Genomic DNA, 21,678 nt, shown 5'->3' with positions numbered 1-21,678 from the left:
AGAAGGGTGTGGCAGGGGTGGTTGTGATTTGTGCTAAGCAAACAGAAGCCAAAATTAAATAAAGGCACTGCCACAAACACCAAGGGGATGAACTGGTTGTTTCTTGCCCACACATCCTTCCCAGTTCAGATCCATACACATAACCTATCTGCAATCACATCATTTATGCCTCTCAAAAGAGGCCAAAGGAAAACTTTGCTTAGAGGGTTTATTTCAAATATCTGACCCTTGTGATGTGGAAACTGCAGCTGAGAACCCCTCAGGCACCAGAGCAGGTTTAGGCTCCTGAGGCAAGGGCTGAGGTGCAGTATGGGGAGGCAGGGCAGCTATCTGAGGGAAGGGGAGGAGGGAGCACACTGGGGACAGATGCTTCTCCACAGCAGCTCAGCCCTATTACCCCTTCCTGAGGCTGGGGGTGATGGTGCTCTTACACAGAGGGTTCTCCTGGCCCCCAAAGAGCGCTTGAGTTATGCAAACAAGTGTGCAAACCTTAGCTACTGCAAGCTCCTCTTCCCTGCACTATAGCTCACCAGCCCCAGGAACTTGAACTTTGTGGCCAACTCACAGAAAGTAAAGCTTCTTCAGTCCTGAAACACAGTGGGAAATATTCACACTCGATCAGCAGGGGAACCTGCTGAGGTTGGTGAAACAGCAATGAACTTGCAGCGGTTGGGTTAACGGGGTTGTTCCTGGGTCATGCACAACCTGCTCTGAGTCAGGCTGCTCCCATCACTTTACCAGGGGAAGCTGGGGACCAACATCTCTGGGAGAAGTTTTCCCTCTTGGAGTTAGTTCCACCACAGCTGCCTGCAGTCCAGCAGCTCTTGGTGGTTCCCCAAGCTGCTCTCACCACACAAACTCCGGGGGAAGCTGCCTCCCTGCATCCCTCTGGCTGCAGCCTCATCACCAACTCTTCTTGTTGCTCAGCACACAGCAGGGACTCAGTCATGGAGGTGTTTTCTGCCATTACTCCCTCTTACATCTGCTGGGGGCCTCTGTCTGCCAGCAGCACAGCTCTTTGTGGTCAAACCCTTCTTGGGCTCCTCTATCCCTCTGCCCTGATATTTTACTTGGATTTATCCTACCACAATCTCTCTTGTGCCTGGCTAGGGTGTTCCCAGCCTTCACCCGATGCTCTCTTCCAGGATGGGAGGTTTCCTCACAGCCAAAGTGTATTGCCTCCCCTGTCCCATGAGCAGTCCCAGGGGACTCTTCTCATGCTTTACACACAGCTCTAGCAGGATGGGCACTGAGCAGTTGCTGAAAGTCCTGGGAGAGGCCCGAGATTTTCCATAGCTTGGGTCCCCTCCCTTCTCTTTGAGGGCATTTTTTCCTAGATGCTCCCAGTTTTGGGCTATAGTCTCTCATGCTGTTGTTCTTCTTTGAAGAGGCAGCTGGACTCATCCCTGCCCCAAGTGCTGCATTGTCACAGTAATGCCGGCAGTCATGTAGTGTGGCACCAGCCTGCTCATGGTACAAGGGGAGGAAGCTGGGAGAGCCCGTGAGAAACTTCTACTGTCTGCAGGCTAGCCTGCCTACCTGATGCCTACTCTGCCTGAAACAGAGATGTCTTTACAGAAGCACATCTTCCAGAGAGCAAGGAAGTGATGGAAGGGTGTGGAAGTACAGGAATTACTACTATATTTGGACTTCAAAGCATCCCTGTGATACTTCAAGGACTGATGCAGAGGATACCACAACCTGGCAGCAGCTTCACATGGTCTGAAGAAATGACCATGTTTTCTTCCACAGAAAAAAAGCTATCCTGTGTATGCCGAGGCCTTGTGGTGCCTTGGTGTTCTTGAGGCACAGACCAAGAAATATAAGGCAGAAGCAGGGTTGGGAGAGCCTTTCCCCTACCAAGGGAGGGTGTAGTTACCCAGTACAGATAAAAATGCATTACTGGAGATGGACACAAAGACTTTCAATGGCTGCAGCATTTCCCTGCAGAGCTGAGGTACAGCAAGGTATGGTCACTTACACATGTACTGACTATATGTAAAACTCAGTCTTTGCAGCTCCTTCATACTCCAGATTAGGCTTTGCTGGAGCCTCTCCTAGAGGAGCCAGGACTACAGATGCCTCTGGAGATGCTCTGAAACTTCTATTGGTAACTGTAGCTTTGAAATGAGGGGATGGCACAATATAAATTTCATAAAAACCCCAAGTAGATTATACAATCATCAGATTTATCTTCCACACAAAGCTGTCTCTACAAGGCAAAAAAAGGACAAACATTCACAATGATAAAGAATTTTACTCTTAAATTCCTGAGGTTAAAAAAGGGGGAAAAAGCATCAAGAAAAACATTCCAACACAACCATTTACATTTCTGTAACTGTAACAGACACTGGTATACATGATTTTTTCCATATCTGTAGCAGTAAGTTTGATGTGAACAGGGCTTGCAATTCTTTGGCAGATAAGACCAAAAGATGCTTCTGAACAAGTTACAACCTCAGTGATTGAGCATAATTAAAACTATAGTGCAATTTCAGCTTTAGGGAAGAAGTCAGGCTTTTGTAGCTTTGCTATTTTGTAACATGGTACACTCTTGTGCAATACTGCTTTTTTTCATAAAGAAACATTAAGTAATGTTGAATAAAGGAACACTGTCATTTTCTTGAAGAAACCAGTCTTTCCTTTGCATAAACGTCTTTTTAACAAAAATTCTTACCCTCCATATCTCTTTACCCTTTCCAGCACCCAGAAAAACATCGAATTGCTTATGCTGACCACTCTTTGTATTATGAATGTGACATCTCCTTCAATTAATCTCATTATCAATTAAAAAGATTTTTCTCTTAATTGCATTCCTGTAGATAATAAAAAGCCCAGTTCAACAGATCACCTGAGCACCTGTAAATAAGGAGATTTTTCAGCATTGCTGGCATAGCTCACATGAACAAGCATTTTATGAATGCAAGAATGAGGTGCTTGAATGAAATAATCTCTTGCACAAGCCTACCCTTGTTCAAAGTCCTTTATTGGGTTTCCATGATTCCAGTAATGAACTGTCTAGGACATTTAAATGAAAGATCTCTACTAATGTCAGGTTCTTTGCTGTCTCTGCACAGCCTCTTCCACCTGTTATGATGGGATTACTGCTACTAGGAAGCTTCTTTGAACAGCTGTATTCCTGTCCACTTGCAACCTTACCAGCCTGATATTTCATCATTTGAAACTTTTTCTCCTTAAGTACTGTCTTTGGTCAGAAGCAAACACTTTCTTTTCATCTTTAAACTAGAGGTTCTGACTCCTACTCTTAGTCCTCTTTCAGAGAGAGACAACAAAAAAAGCCATTAAATTACTCTCAAAGGGCAGGAAAACCTGAAGAAAAGGAGCCATAGAGAAATGCTAAATGAGTACAATCCAGTGGATTTACTCCCCTTCTCCCAAACATAGGCTTCAGCCAGTCTCAGGACTATGTCAGGGAACTCCAGGGAAACATCTGGCTTATTGCATGGAGACAATTATTTTAAGAGCTACATGAACAGGGGTTTATAAGTATTTGTGACAGGATAAAAAAATGTTGAGAAGTGGATATGGAGAGGAAACCAAGAGGCAAGGCTGTCAAATTATTTTTTGTAGAGAGACTTCAAATATTTTTTAACAGAGAGATGTCATATTTTGGCTGAAGATACTTGACAGTGTCCCTTTACCTTACATTTGGCATTTTAAGAAAGATATCCCAATAAAATTAGTATTCTAAGTAAATAACAGCAAAATGTTTTTAAAAAACACACCTAAAAGCTTAAGAGAAAACTGCATCAGACTTCAGTAACAGTTCAGCGAAATTGCATAGCATATGGTACACAGTACTCCATTTTTAAGCAATAAATAATCACTTCTTGCCTAATTAAATATAAAACATAGCTTCAAGACTGAAATATGCTGTAATTCATGAATGGATCTGAGCCATTTATTGCTTTTTATTGCCTACATCAGTGTCGCTTCCATCTCATTTTCATGCATACCACCAGGCCAGGGCTTACCTGCACCATTGCCTTCAGGAGCTTGCACCTTCCAATGACCACAGCCTGGCAGAGGGTTGGGAGCACACCACTACCATGGGGCAAAAGGCCGCTGAAGGCAAGGGAACGCTATCGATGAGCCAGAGACCTAAATCCTAGGTGCTCCATGAAAAGTAGTCATTCTTTCACAATCTTTTTCAAGATCACTGTATTATATATTGTTAACAACTGGAACAATTGATGATGATGAGAAACCCGGTCTCTCCTGACCACCTTCCCTAGCTCAGCTCATTCCTCCAATTCCCTTTCCTTGCTTTTACGTCTACAAGCTTGCCCCTTTCCTCTCCCCAAACCATTTGCTTCAGTTTACAATTGCCCTTTATTCTTCTTTCCCCTCATGCTTTATTTTCTGTCTCCCACCATGATGCCTGTATGCCAGCTATAGCTTCCACCAAGTCTCTGCAGGGTTCCTCATACGTTGTGCTGGTCTTCTACCAACTGCTGCACTAAAACCCTCCAGGTCTGAGGTTTCCTTGGCAGTACAGTAACATGACAAATCAGACACACTTAAATTATGAGAAGCACTGGTTGGGAGAAAGAGATTTTCCTCTTTCTCCTGCCAAATGTTTCACCATTCTATTGGAAGACAGGGGATTTTTTTATATAGAAAAATCCACTTTTAGGTATTTTGACAAAAAGCTGAAATTCTATACAGAAAGCAGATGGTTTGCATAGAAATTTTGTAAAAGTGAGAACCCAGTCTTCCTTTAAAAGGCAGTGTTAACAGCCCCCAAATCTGAGATGCAAAGTTAGCAGCTGGATAGGGCAACTGCAAGGCTTAGGAAAGGGACAGAATACACTAACAAGACTGGGTGGAGAGCTTGCCAGGCCTGGATATGCATTCCATTTTGGATGGACATTTTGAGACCAGTTCAAACATTATTGCTGCCTTCCATGTGTTCTGGAGAGAGAGAGATGCTGGTGATCTTAGAAACTGTGCTTTCCTGTCAATGCTGATGACTAAGGTGCTAAGGCAGGAAAAAGGAATGCTCCTCTTCCCAATATCAACAGTGAGCAGTACTTTATTCCACAGAGGATGTTCCACATTCTGCCACTGGTGCTTACCATAGGAACTGGGTTCCATAGGCCAAGGTACAGAGTATGGTGAGCCTAAGTGAAAGGAGTTGCTGCTTTGTGATTATTACTTTGTAACTGGTATTCAGTGAAAAAGCATTGGAAAAAGCCAGTTAAGACTTACCACATCTTAGCACAAAATGTATAGAACTCCTATGGTATGCAGCTTATAAAACTTGGAAAAGATAAAAAAATTCTAGATGGATTACAGTATTTGCCTGTGAAGACTGAAGTATTGCATAATTGCTGCTCTGACTGTAAGAGCAGTACAGCAGAACGGAGATGATTATGTTTACACCTCAGTGAAGAGGTCAAAAATAGGCATTTTTCTTAAATTTCCTTTTGAAGGGTATTTTTGGAAGAAAAATAGCTCAATTTTCAGCAAAGAATTTCAGTTTGCATTTAGACACGCCCACATTTATTCTTTCTCCCCACTGAAAAAAATTGGTTATTATTGACCTGTTAAACCAAACAACATGGCTTTTCAGCAATCTGTACATAGCACAGAACCATTAGTGTTCCTGAAAAGGCTTCTGTTTTTAGTGTACACATCTCCTCTTAAGTGCATTAGAACTATTGCATAGTTTCAAAGTCTTCAAGCACAGTGGTAATCCTAATGCTTACACATTTACATAAATAATAGCATCTCTTAAAAATTTAATTAAAAATACACAGTATAGTAAAGGCTATGGAAAATCACTTCCATCATAGATGACAGGTCGCTCAACAGCCAAGTGATAAAACACTCTTTTTGAGATAAACCTGTCAAGGAAAGAAAGAGCAAAAAGATCACGTTAGTTGAAGCCAACAAGAATGGAAGCCTTAAAAGGGTATTCAGTCTTGCAGTTTACACTTGGGCAAAAAATTTCCTGTTGTCAAAAAAAAGTATGCCTGTGTAAGGGCCATCAGGTTTGTTGTCAAAAAGATGACAATCCTGACTAAACTGTCTTGGAATGAGTTACAAATGACTTGCTTACTTCTGTCAACCCTCCCAGAGGTTCAGAAAGAAGAGTGGAATTCTGCTGTGGAGGTAGAAAAAAATCCCAAACAAGAACAAGAACCAAAACTCAGTCTTGAAGACCTCTTGGCAAGCAAAGAAAAAATTCTTATACTTACTTCTGGATGGCAGAATAGTGGTACATCTGATCAGTTCCAGTCTGTAAAACCAAACTTGTTTCACCTTTTTTGCCTGGCTAAGACCTACCTAGAGAATGTGTTGTCAAATATCAGGGTGTAGATTCCAGCGTTTCTGACTTTCACCTGTCCTCTGATAGTTTCCTTATGAGAGTTGCAGCGAGTCATAGGAATAAGAACCTGTAATTCAATACAAATCAAAATTAAGTTTGCTATTTGCCCTATAAATTGTCATTTTCTTTCCAAAAACCTTGATTTCAGCCACCTTGAAACTCCCAAAGTGCTTCTATGCCTGCAAAACTAATTACTCTAACTGATTAGCATTAAAAACTCACCCAAACTAAAATATCAAAGTGAGACATCTGTTTTCCTTTGATTATATCTCTACAACACTAACCTATGACTATTCATCCTTGCTTTAGAGATAGAATCAAATCCTGAACTTTTAAATGTTAATCTAAGAAACTTTAGCAAGTGGCACATTAAATCCAAGAGCAGGATTTAGCTAAATATATTTTTAATATATGTTTTTATACTCCCTGTGTTATAAAATAAGCTTTCTCAGCAAATCTTAATTGTTTATCTGAGCTTAAAGCAAAAGTGTGTGTATTTGTGCTTCTATGTGTGTTTTTCTGTAAAACCCTAGCACAGCTGTCAGAAGAGCAGCTGACATAGATCAAGGATGACCCTAAAAAACACAAAAGTTTTTTACCAAAGAAATATATCAAGAAAAAAGCAGCATTCACACCTCATGCAGCTTTCAGATTAAGAAAAAGAGATATTTTACATGGAGTTAATAACTGTGCAGTGAATTAACACAAGCTATATAAATGTCTTATTCCCCAAGTAAATCACAGCCAGAGTTCACCCTTCCACAGTGGATTAAACCAACAGCTGCCTTGTCTTCAGCAAAACTTTGCAATTAGTTGAGTAAAATCGATTCATTAAATCTGTAATCCTCATGAAATATGGATGGCACATATAAAACTAGGTACCTTGGGCACTGACAGATTTTGCACATCATCAAGGCACTTAAGTATATGCTTCATTGTAAGGACTGTAGGTAAACAAAAAAATTTATCTGTTTCCCTGTGACTTCTGCTCAAGAGCCTGGAAAAGCCAGTCTTAAAGATTTTACCAACTAAGTGAAATTGAAAAAAAGAGAATTTTGCAGACTTGGATGTTTAATTTTGCTTAATAATGCTGGGTGAGTTTCAGATGCAACCAATAAAAGCTACAGGGCTTTTCAACTCAACTTTTGCAGGCAATATTAAAGATATAGCTTTGCCTTGAGCAAAACTGCAGCTTAACTGGAGAAACAAATCCTTAATGCAATAGCAACTGGTATTCTGGTGAAAGACTTCCTAGCAAGACTTGTCAATTCCTGTAGGCTGGATTACTACAACCTCTAAAGTAGTAGGGAGACAAAGGCCTTACTTTGCACTGATCCAACGGTGTGTCTTCAGACTCTTGGTAGACAACGCTGAAGGATATGCTTTTGGGGTCTGATGAGAAGATCCAGCTAATTGTTAATCCCATCTCTGTAACAGTGATGGGAATGATACTGTAGGTGCTGGATTTGATGAACAGCTCTCTGTTGCTTTCTCCAAAATTCATGATCTCTTCTACTGTAAGGGGTAATTTCATCCTGTGAGGGAGAAATATACAAGTACTTGAAGAGATCTAAGTAGACAAAACCACTACTCATTGATTTTTAATTTCCATCTATTTCAGGTAGACTCCACAGAATATTTGGGACAGGTCCATAAAATGCATGAAAATTCAGCCTCAGATGAAGGTAAAAACTACAAAAAAGCTGACTGATATTAAGCTACACTGCTCTGGCATGAGTGGATTTTGTTCACTTATTTACTTCATTCAACTAAAGAAAACCAGGGCTGGAATCAAGATTTTTAGAGTTACTACAAATAAGAAAGGAGTGCTGCCCTCTACTGTTCTTTTTAAACAAAAAGTAAATTACCTGGTTTATTCAACTTCCTAGGTGAATATAAAAATTTGCACAGGAAACAGAGGGATCAGGAGTACTGAGGGGACAGGTGGATGGAACGTGAACAGCAGCTCTGTTCTGAAGGGCTTAATGCCACATCTGGGTCTGTTTTACCCAACCATGCTGCAAAAAAACTGACTCAAAGTACTTCAGTTAAAAAGGAAATTCTTAGAATCCAGATGATGCAGAGTCCTACAGCATTAGATAAGCTGACTTCATTCTGGTGTCTATTTAAGATTGTGAACAGTGAGACCCTGAAGAAGAACATTGGTTACTTTCTTTAGAGGAAACCTGTAATTTCTAATATCTGTGAGATCTCACCTATGTTACCCTAACTAAAACTTATTTCATCTGTCACTCTTCAGGCCAAACAAACTGTTTGCAAATCAATACGATCAGAGTAAATCACAGTCCTATTGTGTCTCATGACCTTTGATTTTAATAAACTAAATATCATTCTTGGTTTTTCTTACAGCCCAGCTATGATTCTAGTTACTGCTTTGTTTACCTGGATCTCTGAACAGCGGCAACAAGGTTGAAACATGGACTGATTTATCTCATTGCAGTCAAGTTTAAAACCTTTCCCATGACTAAGGAAAAATTTCAAAGCTAGGTTTAAGGGAACAGTGAGCAAAGGTGAATTGCTCTAAGTCATGTGCATTTCCACACACTGGATTCCCTTCTTGGCTGTGCAAGTGACGTGCTGTATCACTACTACATGTAACTAGGAATTTCAGAACACACATGCAGAGAATTGCGCGCACACAGTACACATAGAACTTGCGCTGAGTGAGGCTTAGATGAATATTTTATGCTATGGCATGTATCAACCAGAGTAGGCAAAACAGATTCTGGGAAGCCACCAATAAATAACAGATACATGCTCCAAAAGGCCATGAATTCCCTTCCTTTGGCAAAGGTCCAATTAGACCTGCAATCCCTGACTTGCCCTTGCAGATTCTTTTAGAGACTCTTAAAACTGCACAGCCTTCTCTCTAAACCCTCTTTGTGTTGACAGTGATTCCTGCAATAAAAATAGGAAATGTTTTCTCATGTTATGTGGACCTACATCTTTCCTTTTATTCCCCAGCTGTACTGAAGTTTTCTAGGACTGAAGAGAGAGGACCGGGCTCATTGCTGCTGTTCTGCATGGTTGAGTTACATCCTCTCATCTTCCTCAGACCAAATTCTACTGTGAGACACACAAGTGAGCAGCTCCTCCAGGAGCCTGTAAGGCTTGTGCTCACATAGCTGATAGCTGAGCTCAGCCTTTATGCTTTCACCTATAGCTATGAAATTGTTCTGCTTACATAATTTCTCCTGACTTCAACAAGCATATCTCAGCATCTTGAGCAACTTGCCAGTCTTCAGATTCATCGAAGGTTGAAGAATTACACGTGCTGTTTCTAGAACAAGGGAAAGAAGGAACATCATGACTCGGAGTAGTATGTGATCAAATACGATCTGCATGCTGATGCCTTCCTAAAACAGAAATGTTTTGATCTGCTATCCACTCCTTACCTCAAAAAAGGTGTATGCTCTGGGTGAGCATCAGGTATTAATTACAGAGCTGGACACAGAGAGAAGGATGAGTTTGAGAGTCAGGAAACAAACTCTGATAGTTTCCAAGTTAGAGATTCTCTGACTGATTCTTGTTTTATTTCTCTGCATTCCAGCAGTTTGAGACAATTAAGCTGTTGTTCCCATAGAACAGGGAACCAGCTGGTTGGTTCCTCCCAAAAAACAATGGAATCTAATAAAATGTAATACCATATGTGCTTCTGAACCACCAAGTGCAGTAATGCCCCAAGAGAGCATAATTGACACATTTGCTGTAGACCAATTCTCAAAACCAATGCACATTTTAGCATTTTCTTTTAATCCAATGGTGTATAGCAGCCTACTCAATGGGACATTGCTCTACAAGCAGCACTGCTGAGCAGAAGAGCAGGAGAAAATAGCTCCTTCAGGTATCTGACAAGCAGCATCTGAATATACTGTCAACACATGCAATTACATGTCAGTTTAGTGCAGTGACATTATTATTTGGAAACAGGACAAATGTACTGTTATGACTGCACAATAAACTCCACCTACTGTCCATACCTTTACTGAACTGTTATCTCAATATTCTGTTCTTTTATTCTTGCAGTCTCTTGAATAACTCTTGACTTCTTCAGAGTCACACCACTACTGTTAATACCCTAAAGAGACAGCTGGGATGTGCATGGGAGACTCAAAGCTGCAATTAAGTGCCAAAACCTGAGCTGTAATCAGACACTAGGAATGCAGGAATGAAGTACTTACTACGTGTTGGTCCATGAAGGTTAGTACAACATCTGTACAAATACTTATTGATACAAATAATTTCACAGTTAACTATCTTTATACAACCAGATAAGGAAACTGATTCTGGGAAAAGAAAAACAAACCAAACCAAACCAAAAAACAACAACAAAAAAACTATCAAACAAAATCCAAACAAAAACAAACAAACAAACAAAAAAACCAAAACAAGCAAACAAAAAAACCCCCACAAAAGCAAACAAAAACCCCTAAACTATAGCTTTTAAACCTACACGTATATTTTGCTTGCACAGTGAGAACAGCAACCTGTTTCATGCTGCAATCCACATAAGTCTCCCATCCCACCAGGTTAGCTACACAGCTTTAATTTCACAGCCTTGAATTCATGCAGAGCAAGAGAACTACACAATTAAAGGCTTTCCAGAAGTGTAAAACTCCGTGATTTACTACACAATGCCATTAGAGTTCTTAATTTAATCCATTAATTTTACCTCTCATTTGGAAACCTGAAATGTAAATTAAATCCCAGGACCAATATATACTCCGTGTTCTCCTCTAATACACAATTTTCCTTATTCCTGCTGCTGCAACCCAGTACATGGTTAGGTGGTTAGCTTACACTTAGCTGTTCCACCCAATACATTCACCACACATCTAAGGCAAAGGGAATGCTAAATCTCCTAATTTGTGTATTAAACCAAACTGCCTTATAATCACAAAGAAAATCCTCCTTCTCTTTATGATATCTCCCTGAGTCTAACAGTTTAAACTACAGTCTGGTAGGCTATAATATAAGAAACAGTACCATGACTTAACTGGAGCATTTTTCCCCTGACAGGAGAATTTGTTCTTGCATGACCCATACACCCTCTGTGTCAGCACTAAGGATGTTCCTGCATCTTGCCAGGTCCCCAGATTATGAATATGCACCCTCTGGTATATATATTTAAACAGTCTGTATCGTTTCCCTTATTTTTCTTTTCAAAAGTGAAATGAAGTGGGGCTAAAAGCAGAAAGAACTGAAACATGGAAAAGACACTACAGCAAGAGAACAGCTCTGATTCAGCAAAGCCTCAAGACACAGATAACTGGAAGATGATAGAGCATTTTGAAGAATTATTGCTTCATGCTTGTCTTGTTCTTATGCACTTCCTCAGGCACCTCCTGTTGGTCCCCATCCCTAAGGTGGATGGTCTGGTCCACTGTGCATACATGGAAAGCATTTCTTACAAATTACACTAAAAATACTGCAGCCAACATCATAAATGGCTTGGGGAGTTAAAAGTTAGAAGTCACTTCTAGAATTAAAGCCTGAAAAAAGCTGGTTCAAATCTGGACTTGGCAATTTTCTGTTTCATAAACACCTGAGATCAAATAGCTGTAGCTATGTCTGAGGTGTCTTCATGTGGCTGAGCAGTGAAATCCCAAAATCCATCTGCCTGTCAGCAGCGCAGTGATTTCTGGAGAGAACTTCTGTCATCCAGGTGTGAGTCTTACCGAATTGTGTGAAAGGCAGAAACCTGAAACGGAGACTGGAGGCTGTACAGAGCCCCTAACAGCTGCTTAGCCCAGCAAACACATCTGAAAATGCAAAGAAACAATCAAAGGCATTATGCTGAAGTGCACCAGTGATTCCCTGGGCCTGCTGTTATCGAGCAGGTCAGACCCACCCCAGGCACCCTAACTTAGTTATTAGCCTTCCTCTCCAACCCAACAAATGGCAGAAAAAATAGAAAGAGGACAGTAAAGGATTGGAAAGAAGGATACCACAGACAGCCCTTGACAGGGGCAAGAAAAAAGGCATGATTTGGGATGGAGCAAGGGGAATACAGAGCTCACTGAGTTTTTAACAGGGTGCAAGACAGTGTCTTGCATGAAGGTGTATGAGTGGGAAAGGGATGGAAGTGTTAAGGGCAAACCCTGGTGTAAGTTGAGATGGGAAATCTGCAAAACTACACAAAAAAAGATGAAAGGACTTGAAGATCTATCACTAGGTGCTATGGGTGAGCAGCTTTCTGCTATAAAGGAAATCCCAGCTATTTCTCAAAAAAGTACGCATAACTTAGCTATGCTACATCCTGTATGAAACAAAGAAAAACAACCAACAAACAATACAAAAGGACTCCCCAACCTTAAAACTGGTCACACTCTACGTTGAAGTCAAGAGACAACACAGAAAAGTAAGCTAGGGGAACAATCATGACAAAGGAATATTTCTGTGCTACAGGGGACAATGTGCAAATTTTTTTTTTTGTATTGTCATAGGAAAGAGGTTTGGCAAAGGCTCTGAGATGAAGACAGCTTTCAAACACTGCATTTGCAAAATGTTCAGAACAAGTACTTAGGGATTACCAGGGTGCTTTCAAGTCCCTTTCCAGAAGGAGGCAGCAAAATAGACAACTGAAAATCAACAAGAAAAATACTGACAAGCTGCTGCCAGTATAGCCCAAATACTGCAGCCTGTAGGTCACCACAGCTACAGCCACCTCTGTGGATAACATTAGTTAAGATACCTTTGAATTTTCTTTTCACACAGTTCTTTAGAGGCTATTAAGGGAAACTGAGGCAGAATTATAGGAGAGAGATAGCAGAAGCAGTTTCTGGCCTGAGTTTACACCAGTATCCACCAGGAGCCCCTGGTCCTTTGAGCAGAGCTGCTGCCCAGCCCACCCCTCCCAGACTGCACCTCCACAATGGCTGCTCCTGCAGCCAGGGTGGTTTCTGCACCCAAGGTCCTTCACAGCTTTACAGTCAAATGTTCTTCAGACTGACCCATCCAGGAGTAACAGCTACTCTCTCAGCCCACTCCCTACAGTCCACTCCCCATAATACAACCCATATATTACCACACATCTTAGTCACTGCTGTGTCATCCTCAAATCTTATTCTGCATCTGAAAATAACTGATAAAAGCAGGTGGTTATCACAACTTATTGCTCCCCTGTTTGACAAGAACAGTTTGTGAATATTTAGCACCTTGCTCCCAGTTTGATTCTTAGAGGCAGAGAAATTGCTATCACATGCAATGAAGCACAGATGAGAACTCAGTTTTTAAAGAGCATTACACAGCCATACATTTCTTGTGTCAGTAGTGTTCTTTCAATATATGATGCTGCAGAAATAAGTCAAATTTGGTGCTGTTTTTCTTGATACCCATTTGCAGGTACCAAACTCAAGTAGTCAGAGATACAAGCTCACTGCTCTGTAAGTCAGAGTCTCAGAAGCACTCCAGCTATGGTTGTACAGGTTGCTGCAGAGATCTGCCTTTATGGGCTCATTTCTCTCAATAGTGTTTCCCTCTTGCAGAGCCAAGGGACACTCGAACTACTGTATATTAGAACTCACTGGGTGAGGGCCTTCAGCCTAGTTTAAGTATTCAGAGGTGAGTTCTCCTAATGTTATGCTGAGTAATATCTTGTAGTAGGATTAATCTCACAGAAACATGTTTTTTTGTAGCTCACGAAAGAGGGCATTTAGCTTTTGGGCTAAATCTTTAAAAAGCCAATAAACCTATCTCACAAAAGACTTAATTTACCAGGTAAACAGCTTGCAAAGATTGCCAGTCTTAGGGCTGTTACTTTTATGTGCTGGCAACAGCCTTGATTGCAAGGCTGTTGAGTTAAGGAGAAACTTAAGGAGTTAAGCCTCTCCTTAACTTGGAAAGCTGACACTGCAAAACCTCATCAACACTTGAGAAGGAGTATGATGGAAGGGGCTGACAGAGAATTGGTCAGTCCTCCCTCTGTGAGTAATACAAATGTAGTACATTAACAAAAATCCTCTGTGTTTCAGTCAAAAATCCTGTGTTTCAGTAAGTCACTTAAAATGGGGAAAGGAAGAAGTACTGCCATCTGATGATGTGACTGACATCTAAAGAACAAGATGAGGCTTAACTGAAGCACAAGTTCTGAAGTACTCATTGAGACTCAAGCTCTGCCTTTTGGGACGAGTCCAACCCAAGTCAAACAATTCTGATGTTCAGAGCCTGTGACCTAAGCCTAAATGGTAAATTTGGAAAAACAAATTCTATTTCTCTCATGGGGTTCCCCAGAAACCCTCAGTCCAAGGACTGAATCACTGATGTATTAGAAAGTTTAATCCTTATACTGTTTTCAGAAGCCTCTTTGTAATTGTCTTTTGAGTATGCTTTTGAGTCCCCATCAGTATAAATCTGGTAACAGATGATGTATTCAAATCCACCAGCTGTTGCATTTGGGTCTTAACTGTCAAGACAATCCTCTTCAGCAAATAAATAGATTTGCTTTTGTCTGTCATGGATGCTTTACTACAACTCTTATCTGTTAGTACTTAGGATTTTGTCTGTCTCCTGGATGCATTAGGATTTAATTATATGCTGAGTAAAAAAAAATCTCAATATGTCTCCTTCCAGGCTGCCTTTAAAGAGAAGGCAACATGGCAACTACAGATACTGCTAAGTTTTATTATAACTTCTCCATCACTGAACCCTGTGGAAACAAAAATGAGAATTTCCATATTAATAAGAGTCTTCCTGCTACATATATATTTTGTTGTTTTTATCCTTAGCCTAGCCAGAAATGCATTGGTCTTTGTCATACTAAGTTTCTACATGAAACTGAAGATTCTGGCAGAAACTGACAGTACTTCTGCTGAATATGGCTATAGCTGACTGGGTTCTTCTTTGGATGCTGCCACTCTGGGCATACTCTGCTGCTCAGGAGTGGACTTCAGGCACTGTGGCATGTCATATTATATTATATACACTTCAATGTTAACTCTAATGTCTATCACCTTCGACCAGCTTATTGCTGTTACTTTTGCCACCAAAGCCTATGTGTCAAACCAAACAAATGACACTGAGCAAATTAATCTCTGTCTTGATCTGGCTGATCTCACAAGCATTTGCTGCACCATACTTTGTTTTTTAGGGGGTGTTAATTTTGATAAGGCAGTATGTCAGGAAGAATACCAAACTATCGCACAGAACTGGTTCTTGAAGTGATCCAAGTGACTCTTGCTTATTTTTTTCCCATGCTAGCCGTGATCATCTGCTGCTCACTAATTATTAAAACCATACTGTGTGCTAAAAGTCTTCTAAAGAACAAATCTATAAAAACATTTCCTATAGTTGTCCTGTGTATTCTTACCCAGATACCCTATACTTTCTACAGATTCATAAAGATCATAGAGTGGAACTTTAAACAGAACAGCACCTTTGAATATGCAATTACCATAACAAAAGCTCTTGCTTGTTTTTATGGCTGTCTTAACCCTCTATTTCTTCATGGGAAGAAAATCAGGAAGTATTAACACAAAATTATTAAAAAATCATGATGTGCCAAATAACAAGTTACAGCTCAACAGTGGCAAACTACTGAAGAGGAAGACTCTAAAACTTTTACTGCTTTATATAGTGCAGATGCCACAAATATGTACCCACTATAAAACTAGAAGATCTGGCAACTATTTTTCAGCTCCTTTTTTTTGTTTGTTTTGTTTGTAAATACTAATGTAGGGAGCCTGAGTGAAAGAGGAAATGCAATAGCATTAGTAAAAACACTGCAATCAGCTTAGAGCTAACTTATTTTCATCATGATACTTCATTGCTTCTTGATTTTTTAGTCCAAGCTGGTAACTGAGTTAACAGTGCAGAAGACTTTCAAAAAGTATAAAAAACAATGAGATACAACTCCACTTTTCATGACATAAAGGTAGCTTGGATTTCCTGACTCCCAAACATCTGGCCTGCTGGTTTTCTATGAATGGTGTTTGTTAATGAAAGCTTTTCTGATTTGTTTCAAATACATTACATATTTTCATTCAGCCCATTCATTTAATGAGAATTCCTGGATTAACAACATATATATTGTAATCTTCATATTGGGTTTCATGTGTGGTTGGGTTTCTTTGGATGTATGGGGGGATTTTTTCCATCTAGGACAAGGTCTGTACACAAAATCTTTAGCATTCATCTAAAATTTCTGCAATAAAGCAGCATTTTCATCTGCCATTCATCTAATATCAGGTTCACAGTCTAAATGTCCTATATACATCTTTTCATCTTGTACCTGATAACAGAGCTCATGTTGCCGGATTACCAGGCCCCTTGCAAACACCAGGGATATCATATCACACACATGGGTTCCAACACTGAGCAGTGTTTCTGTAGATGCAAACTCTGATTCCCTACACATTTTTTGCATCATAACATCTTTCCAGTCTGTTTTTCCTGGCACCTTGGTTCCCTTGTTCATGAAGCTGTGGGTTCCTTAGTTGTTCTTCAGCCTTGTTCCACCAGTTCTCTCTTTCTACCTCTGGTCTTTTCCCTTCCCAGTTGGAGGCAAAAAGATGGGCAAGGGGAAGAAAAGTGTGCAAAAGCTCTTGCAGAAAGTAGTAGAAAAGGTGTGGAGACTGGAATAGGGAAAAGAAAGAAGGGCTGTTGCAGAGGAGCAAAGGGAAGACTTCATGCAGCTGTGGGCTGCTTGCAATAAAGGCAGTGTTGGGTCTGGCCCAAAGGGTCAAAGTCCTTTGCATTACAGCTTTGAAATACCAGTTTTAACTGCTTCAAACCATTCTTGCAAAAAACCCCACACACTCTGGGTGCTCTTTTATTCCCCACTAATATCCAGGCCTTCCTATCAGACCACTGCAGCTCAGAGGAACCTGACCCTTTTTGGCAGCAGTGTGCCCATCTCACCACTTTACCCCTTAGGAAACAGCTGCTTAGGCAATCCTTTCCTTACTACACAATCTCTTGCTTCTCCCACAGTGAAATATCTTTATGAACAAAGCTATGAAGGAATGTGGTGTGAGTACATGTGTAAAGATGCCATCTCAACACACAACTGCAATGCAAGCTTTGCCAGCATAGGATAGCAAGAGGGGTTCCTGTGCCCTCTCCTTCCTGGCTGGTTCTGCACTGGGCAGGGAATGCTTCAGACCACATTCACTTCCCCCTTTCGGCTACACCACACCCTGCCCAGTGGCTTAGGTCAGCAAAGAGTATTATGAGTCGTTAAGAAAAAAATAGAATCCAAAGCAAAGCAACCGCTATGCGGACAGGCTGAGATGTTCTTTCTACCACTACCAAGGTGTGAACAAACTCTTTGTTCCTGTATCAGACTAGTAGCAACTTTGGGGTTTTTTCACTCTTCTGCTGTCTATGATCTTGATTTTGCTGCTGCAACATTTATTGCAGGCATGTTATGCCTACAACACATAAAAATGGAAACATAGTGCACTTGGTTTATCCTGTGGCCCTTTGTTTTAGAATACAATATGAAAATGTGAATGCTTTAGAATAAGAGTTTAAAAATACAGCACTTCAAAAGAAAATCCATGAACCTTGAAGTAGCAGGACGTATCACAATCACACAATCTCAGCTTCTCACATTCAAGATTTTGATCGGTTTGGTCCAAATATACATAACAAACCTGAAAGGCTAAAGCAATTGCTTTTATTTATTGCAAAAGCTTAATCCTAACCTCTAGGAAAGAGCTACTTCAAGGTCAGCTGGAGTTATGCTAGTAGAATCATCTCTCTTATCCTGCCACACACCTCTGCAGTTGATGACCAAAGTGAGTTTTAATTAGGCAGCCTCTCAAAATTTGTTGTTATGAATTAATTTTGTTGCAATTGTTTCACGTCACTTCAAGGAAAGAACAACAGTGGCAGGGCTAAGTGAAGAGACCAAGTGAAAAATAGAGTAAAAGTACAGTAGGCACCAAAAGGGGGACAAATAGGAACAGGAATGCCCTTTAAGATAATTCACTGCTTTGAGGACAAACTTATATTTTCAGTCCAGCAAGGACTTACACCTAGTATTCTAGGTGTGGTCAGTCTGCTGTCAACCAGAGTGGGATCACAAGAAACTATGCCAAGAGACCATGTCAATCGCAGATCTTCTACTTGAACAGCAAACCTCCCTTCTCTTTCCTCTTCTGGCTGCTCATCTCCTTCATTTTTAGAGTTCCACCAGATGGTTCAAATCTCTGGCAAAACCAAAATAGCTTAGATTATTTTCAGCAGATCTCAATAAAGAAGCTTAGCCTGTAAACTGACTTATTTGTATTCCTTCCTAAGTCCAGCATCTAGCAACCACATTCTTTGATCCTTTGTGTGTTCCCCAGACACTATATCTAAGCAAATTCTACTCAAAATATTCAATTTCATGCACAGAGAACATTACTGGAATGCCAATGGAGGCTATGTGAAGTTTCCACCTAGAAATAAGGCCTCATTTAGCTGGACATTTTAGAAAGAAAAATAATAAAGATGGTAAATCTACATGAAGTTCAAGGTGGTCAGCACAGTACCACCAAAAATCTGCAGCAGTCAAACCCGCAGCTCAGAAAGTCACTGAACTGCAGGTCCTTGAACTGTGGGAGAAAACACAGTGGAAAATTTTCAGTACATCTCTCATGGGATGCTGTCAAAGATAGGACAGAGGGTTGGCAGAACCTTCGCTCATATTCAATACAGTGACTCTGACACATTTACTCACAAACAACCAAAGTGCTGCACTTCCTGCTCCTGTGCTAAATGACACTCAGGCTTTGGGTACACGTGTAGTTCTCACCACAGAAACAAGTTAGAAAACCAAAGTGCTGTCACAATCAACACTGTGCCCTGCTATTTTTCTTTAACATGCACCACAGGCACCGCACCATCATCTGACTCACATACCAATTTCTAGATCCCTCCCATAACACAAACCCACAATCAACACGAGATGCTCAAGTCATCTGTGATGCAAGAAGGCCAATCTCTACTCCAATGCTCAGGCTAGTGAGACCTTCCAAACATTACAGGTGTCATGGAAAAGGGCAGGTGTCATTTGTGTTCTCTGCACAGAATGTCTCAAGTTCAAAGTACAACCACAGTAGAACTCTCCCACCTGCTCTTGAAACTGCTAACAGGAAGCAACAGAGGATAAAGCACTGTTTCCTGGGTATCCTGCTTATAATCTGACAACAAGGGAAGTAGGACAACCTTTAAAAGTTTACATGGTGCAAGTAAGTTGGTCCATGGGTGCTCTTCAAATATAGTATCCCTTTGTTAGTGGCAATCCTTCTTTTCTGCCTGAATACTTTGTCAACAAGATGAATTTAGGCCAATCTCAAATTAAAACAAATGGTGACCCACACTTACTTATCTTCTCCTGGTTGTTTTCTCCAGAGTAACTCACCTGTAATATACCTGCTGCAGATAGCATGAATTAAAAGAAGTAGAACACTTCACTTCTTTCTTCATAAAACAATTAACCATAAATCCCCGGCACTAATTGTCCTTGTCCAAAACAAAGGCAATACTAAATTCACAGGAGTACTGTGAAGCTCAATTCATTCATGTCTGCCCAGCACATGATAAGCAGGAATATATTGTCATTGTTAACTGTATACAAAGTAGGCAGAATGCATTTAAGGTATTTACCAAGAAACAAATATGTAGAGTTTTGAAAAGTTTTTTTACCAAATAAACAAGTCTGTACTGTCTGTCTTCAAGCCAAACTGCAAGTCATTGTGGTTTATACCAGAAATGTGTCTGCTGAGTGCAAAGGAGTCTAGTTCTGCTTTCACAGCAGCAGACTATTTACTCTGTGACTATTTTCAGTTTATCATTTAGATTTATCATATTTTTCTGCTTGGAAGCAAAGCAAGTACATAATTTAGGTGAAATTGTTCTTTTTTTGTTTTTTCTTCTCAAAAAGCAGTGTAATTTTAAAGAACAGAATTTTTGTAAAACATTTGAAAATATCTGAACAACAGTAAAACAATACTTTGCCTGAAAATGGATACAAATTAAACTGTAATACTACAATGCAATTTGCAAACCAAGTATTTGGATATTCAGATGGCCTTAAATCCTTTTCATTGGTAATTAATGTAAAAATAAATGTTAAAAAAATTACAGAAATCTGCACTCACTCCCATTTTCCTATGAAAGTAACAAACAAACTTGTGTCAGATGTGGCTATGCAATTGTTCTTTTCTGTAAGCTGTCATCTCTACGGTAGTAAGGAAGTCAACAGACACAGAAAGCCTGAATGCTGACTTTAGTGGTGACAGCTGGCCTGCTGACAGCACAGAGCTGGGACTAGTCCCCTGTGATGTGGTGAAGCAGATGGAGAGAGAGCATGGAGTGGTTTAGATTTACTAAATTGAATGCTGACTGTGCAAATAGACCAAAATTATCTTGTGTTGTTCTAATGAACATGTGGCCTTTGAACAGAGGTCTTCACTTTACAGAGAGTTTGACTACTCCCACTAAATGGGGGGACAAAAAGAAAAAAATTCTAACACAAATCCCAAAGAGGCCCCTCTTTGAGAAGCAGTGTTTACTCACAGATCTGTCACGCTTTGATCCAGAGAGTCTCTCTCCATCTGACTTTCATTGTGGAGAGAGTCTGATTCCTGTACTTGGCACAGCTCCTCATCAGTGATTATATCAAAAGCTGCATCATCTGGTGGTTTAGAGGGCTCACTTGCAACTGTGCCAAAAAAAAAAACAAAAACAAAAAACAGAAAAATCATAAACACTATTAGCTGCTTGTCTGGAAAACAAACAAGCAAAACCCTTAAGGGGAAGCCTGGGAAATTCCTCTTCCTTTACAGAAGCATTAAATAGCTATTAGAACTAATGGAAAATCTTGGTCTGACATTCATTTAATATACATGAACATTTCTCTCAATACCAATCAAATTCAAAGATGAGATCAGTCCCACCATGAAAACACTCCATGACCTCCTGCAGGTCATTGGAGCAGGAGGTGACCATGTGATTTCTTGGAGAGTGTCGAAAAACCATACTTATTTCTCCACAGCATGCAAACCATACACTAACCAAAAGCCCTCTCAGATGGTGACACAGGTGATTCCAATGAAGCTGGCGATCCTTCCTGGTTGGCACTGGATCCAGAGTCATCTGTACTGTCCACAATGACTCTAGGCTTATTAAAGCAAGCTCTGCAGCAACGCTCCTTTTTTCCACCAAGCTTGGTCACCATGTAGTTGTTGCAGCAGTAGTAGCAGAAAATGCGGCCACACATTCTAGAAATTATTCAAAACCAAAGGTGTTAGAAAAGTACCACATACAGCTGGAACATATATCCATGACAGAGTTTGGGCCTCTCTCATAATGGT

At 40.4% G+C, this 21,678-nt stretch overlaps 1 protein-coding gene across 3 annotated transcripts in view; it reads right to left on the bottom strand.

The window, feature by feature from the left end:
* Positions 1–2,237: 2,237 nt before the first annotated feature.
* The window catches only part of FYCO1 (FYVE and coiled-coil domain autophagy adaptor 1), a 44,523-nt gene continuing 25,082 nt past the window's right edge, over positions 2,238–21,678 (bottom strand). For 2 of the 3 annotated variants that reach the window (XM_062509417.1, XM_062509434.1), the window contains exons 13-19: positions 21,380–21,585; positions 20,882–21,026; positions 12,055–12,138; positions 9,561–9,656; positions 7,680–7,890; positions 6,313–6,422; positions 2,238–5,870 (exon numbers count right to left, since the gene is read on the bottom strand). In XM_062509417.1, the coding sequence (XP_062365401.1) occupies positions 5,795–5,870; positions 6,313–6,422; positions 7,680–7,890; positions 9,561–9,656; positions 12,055–12,138; positions 20,882–21,026; positions 21,380–21,585 (928 nt within the window). In that variant the 3' untranslated portion in view covers positions 2,238–5,794. The remainder of the gene's footprint in view (positions 5,871–6,312; positions 6,423–7,679; positions 7,891–9,560; positions 9,657–12,054; positions 12,139–20,881; positions 21,027–21,379; positions 21,586–21,678) is intronic. The other variant, XM_062509426.1, reaches the window with a different exon arrangement.

This window comes from Cinclus cinclus, chromosome 1 (genome assembly GCF_963662255.1).
Source record: "Cinclus cinclus chromosome 1, bCinCin1.1, whole genome shotgun sequence".
Taxonomy (NCBI): Eukaryota; Metazoa; Chordata; class Aves; order Passeriformes; family Cinclidae; genus Cinclus; species Cinclus cinclus.
The sequence above is the reverse complement of the archived record's forward strand: the minus strand, read 5'-3'. Positions and strand labels throughout refer to the sequence as shown.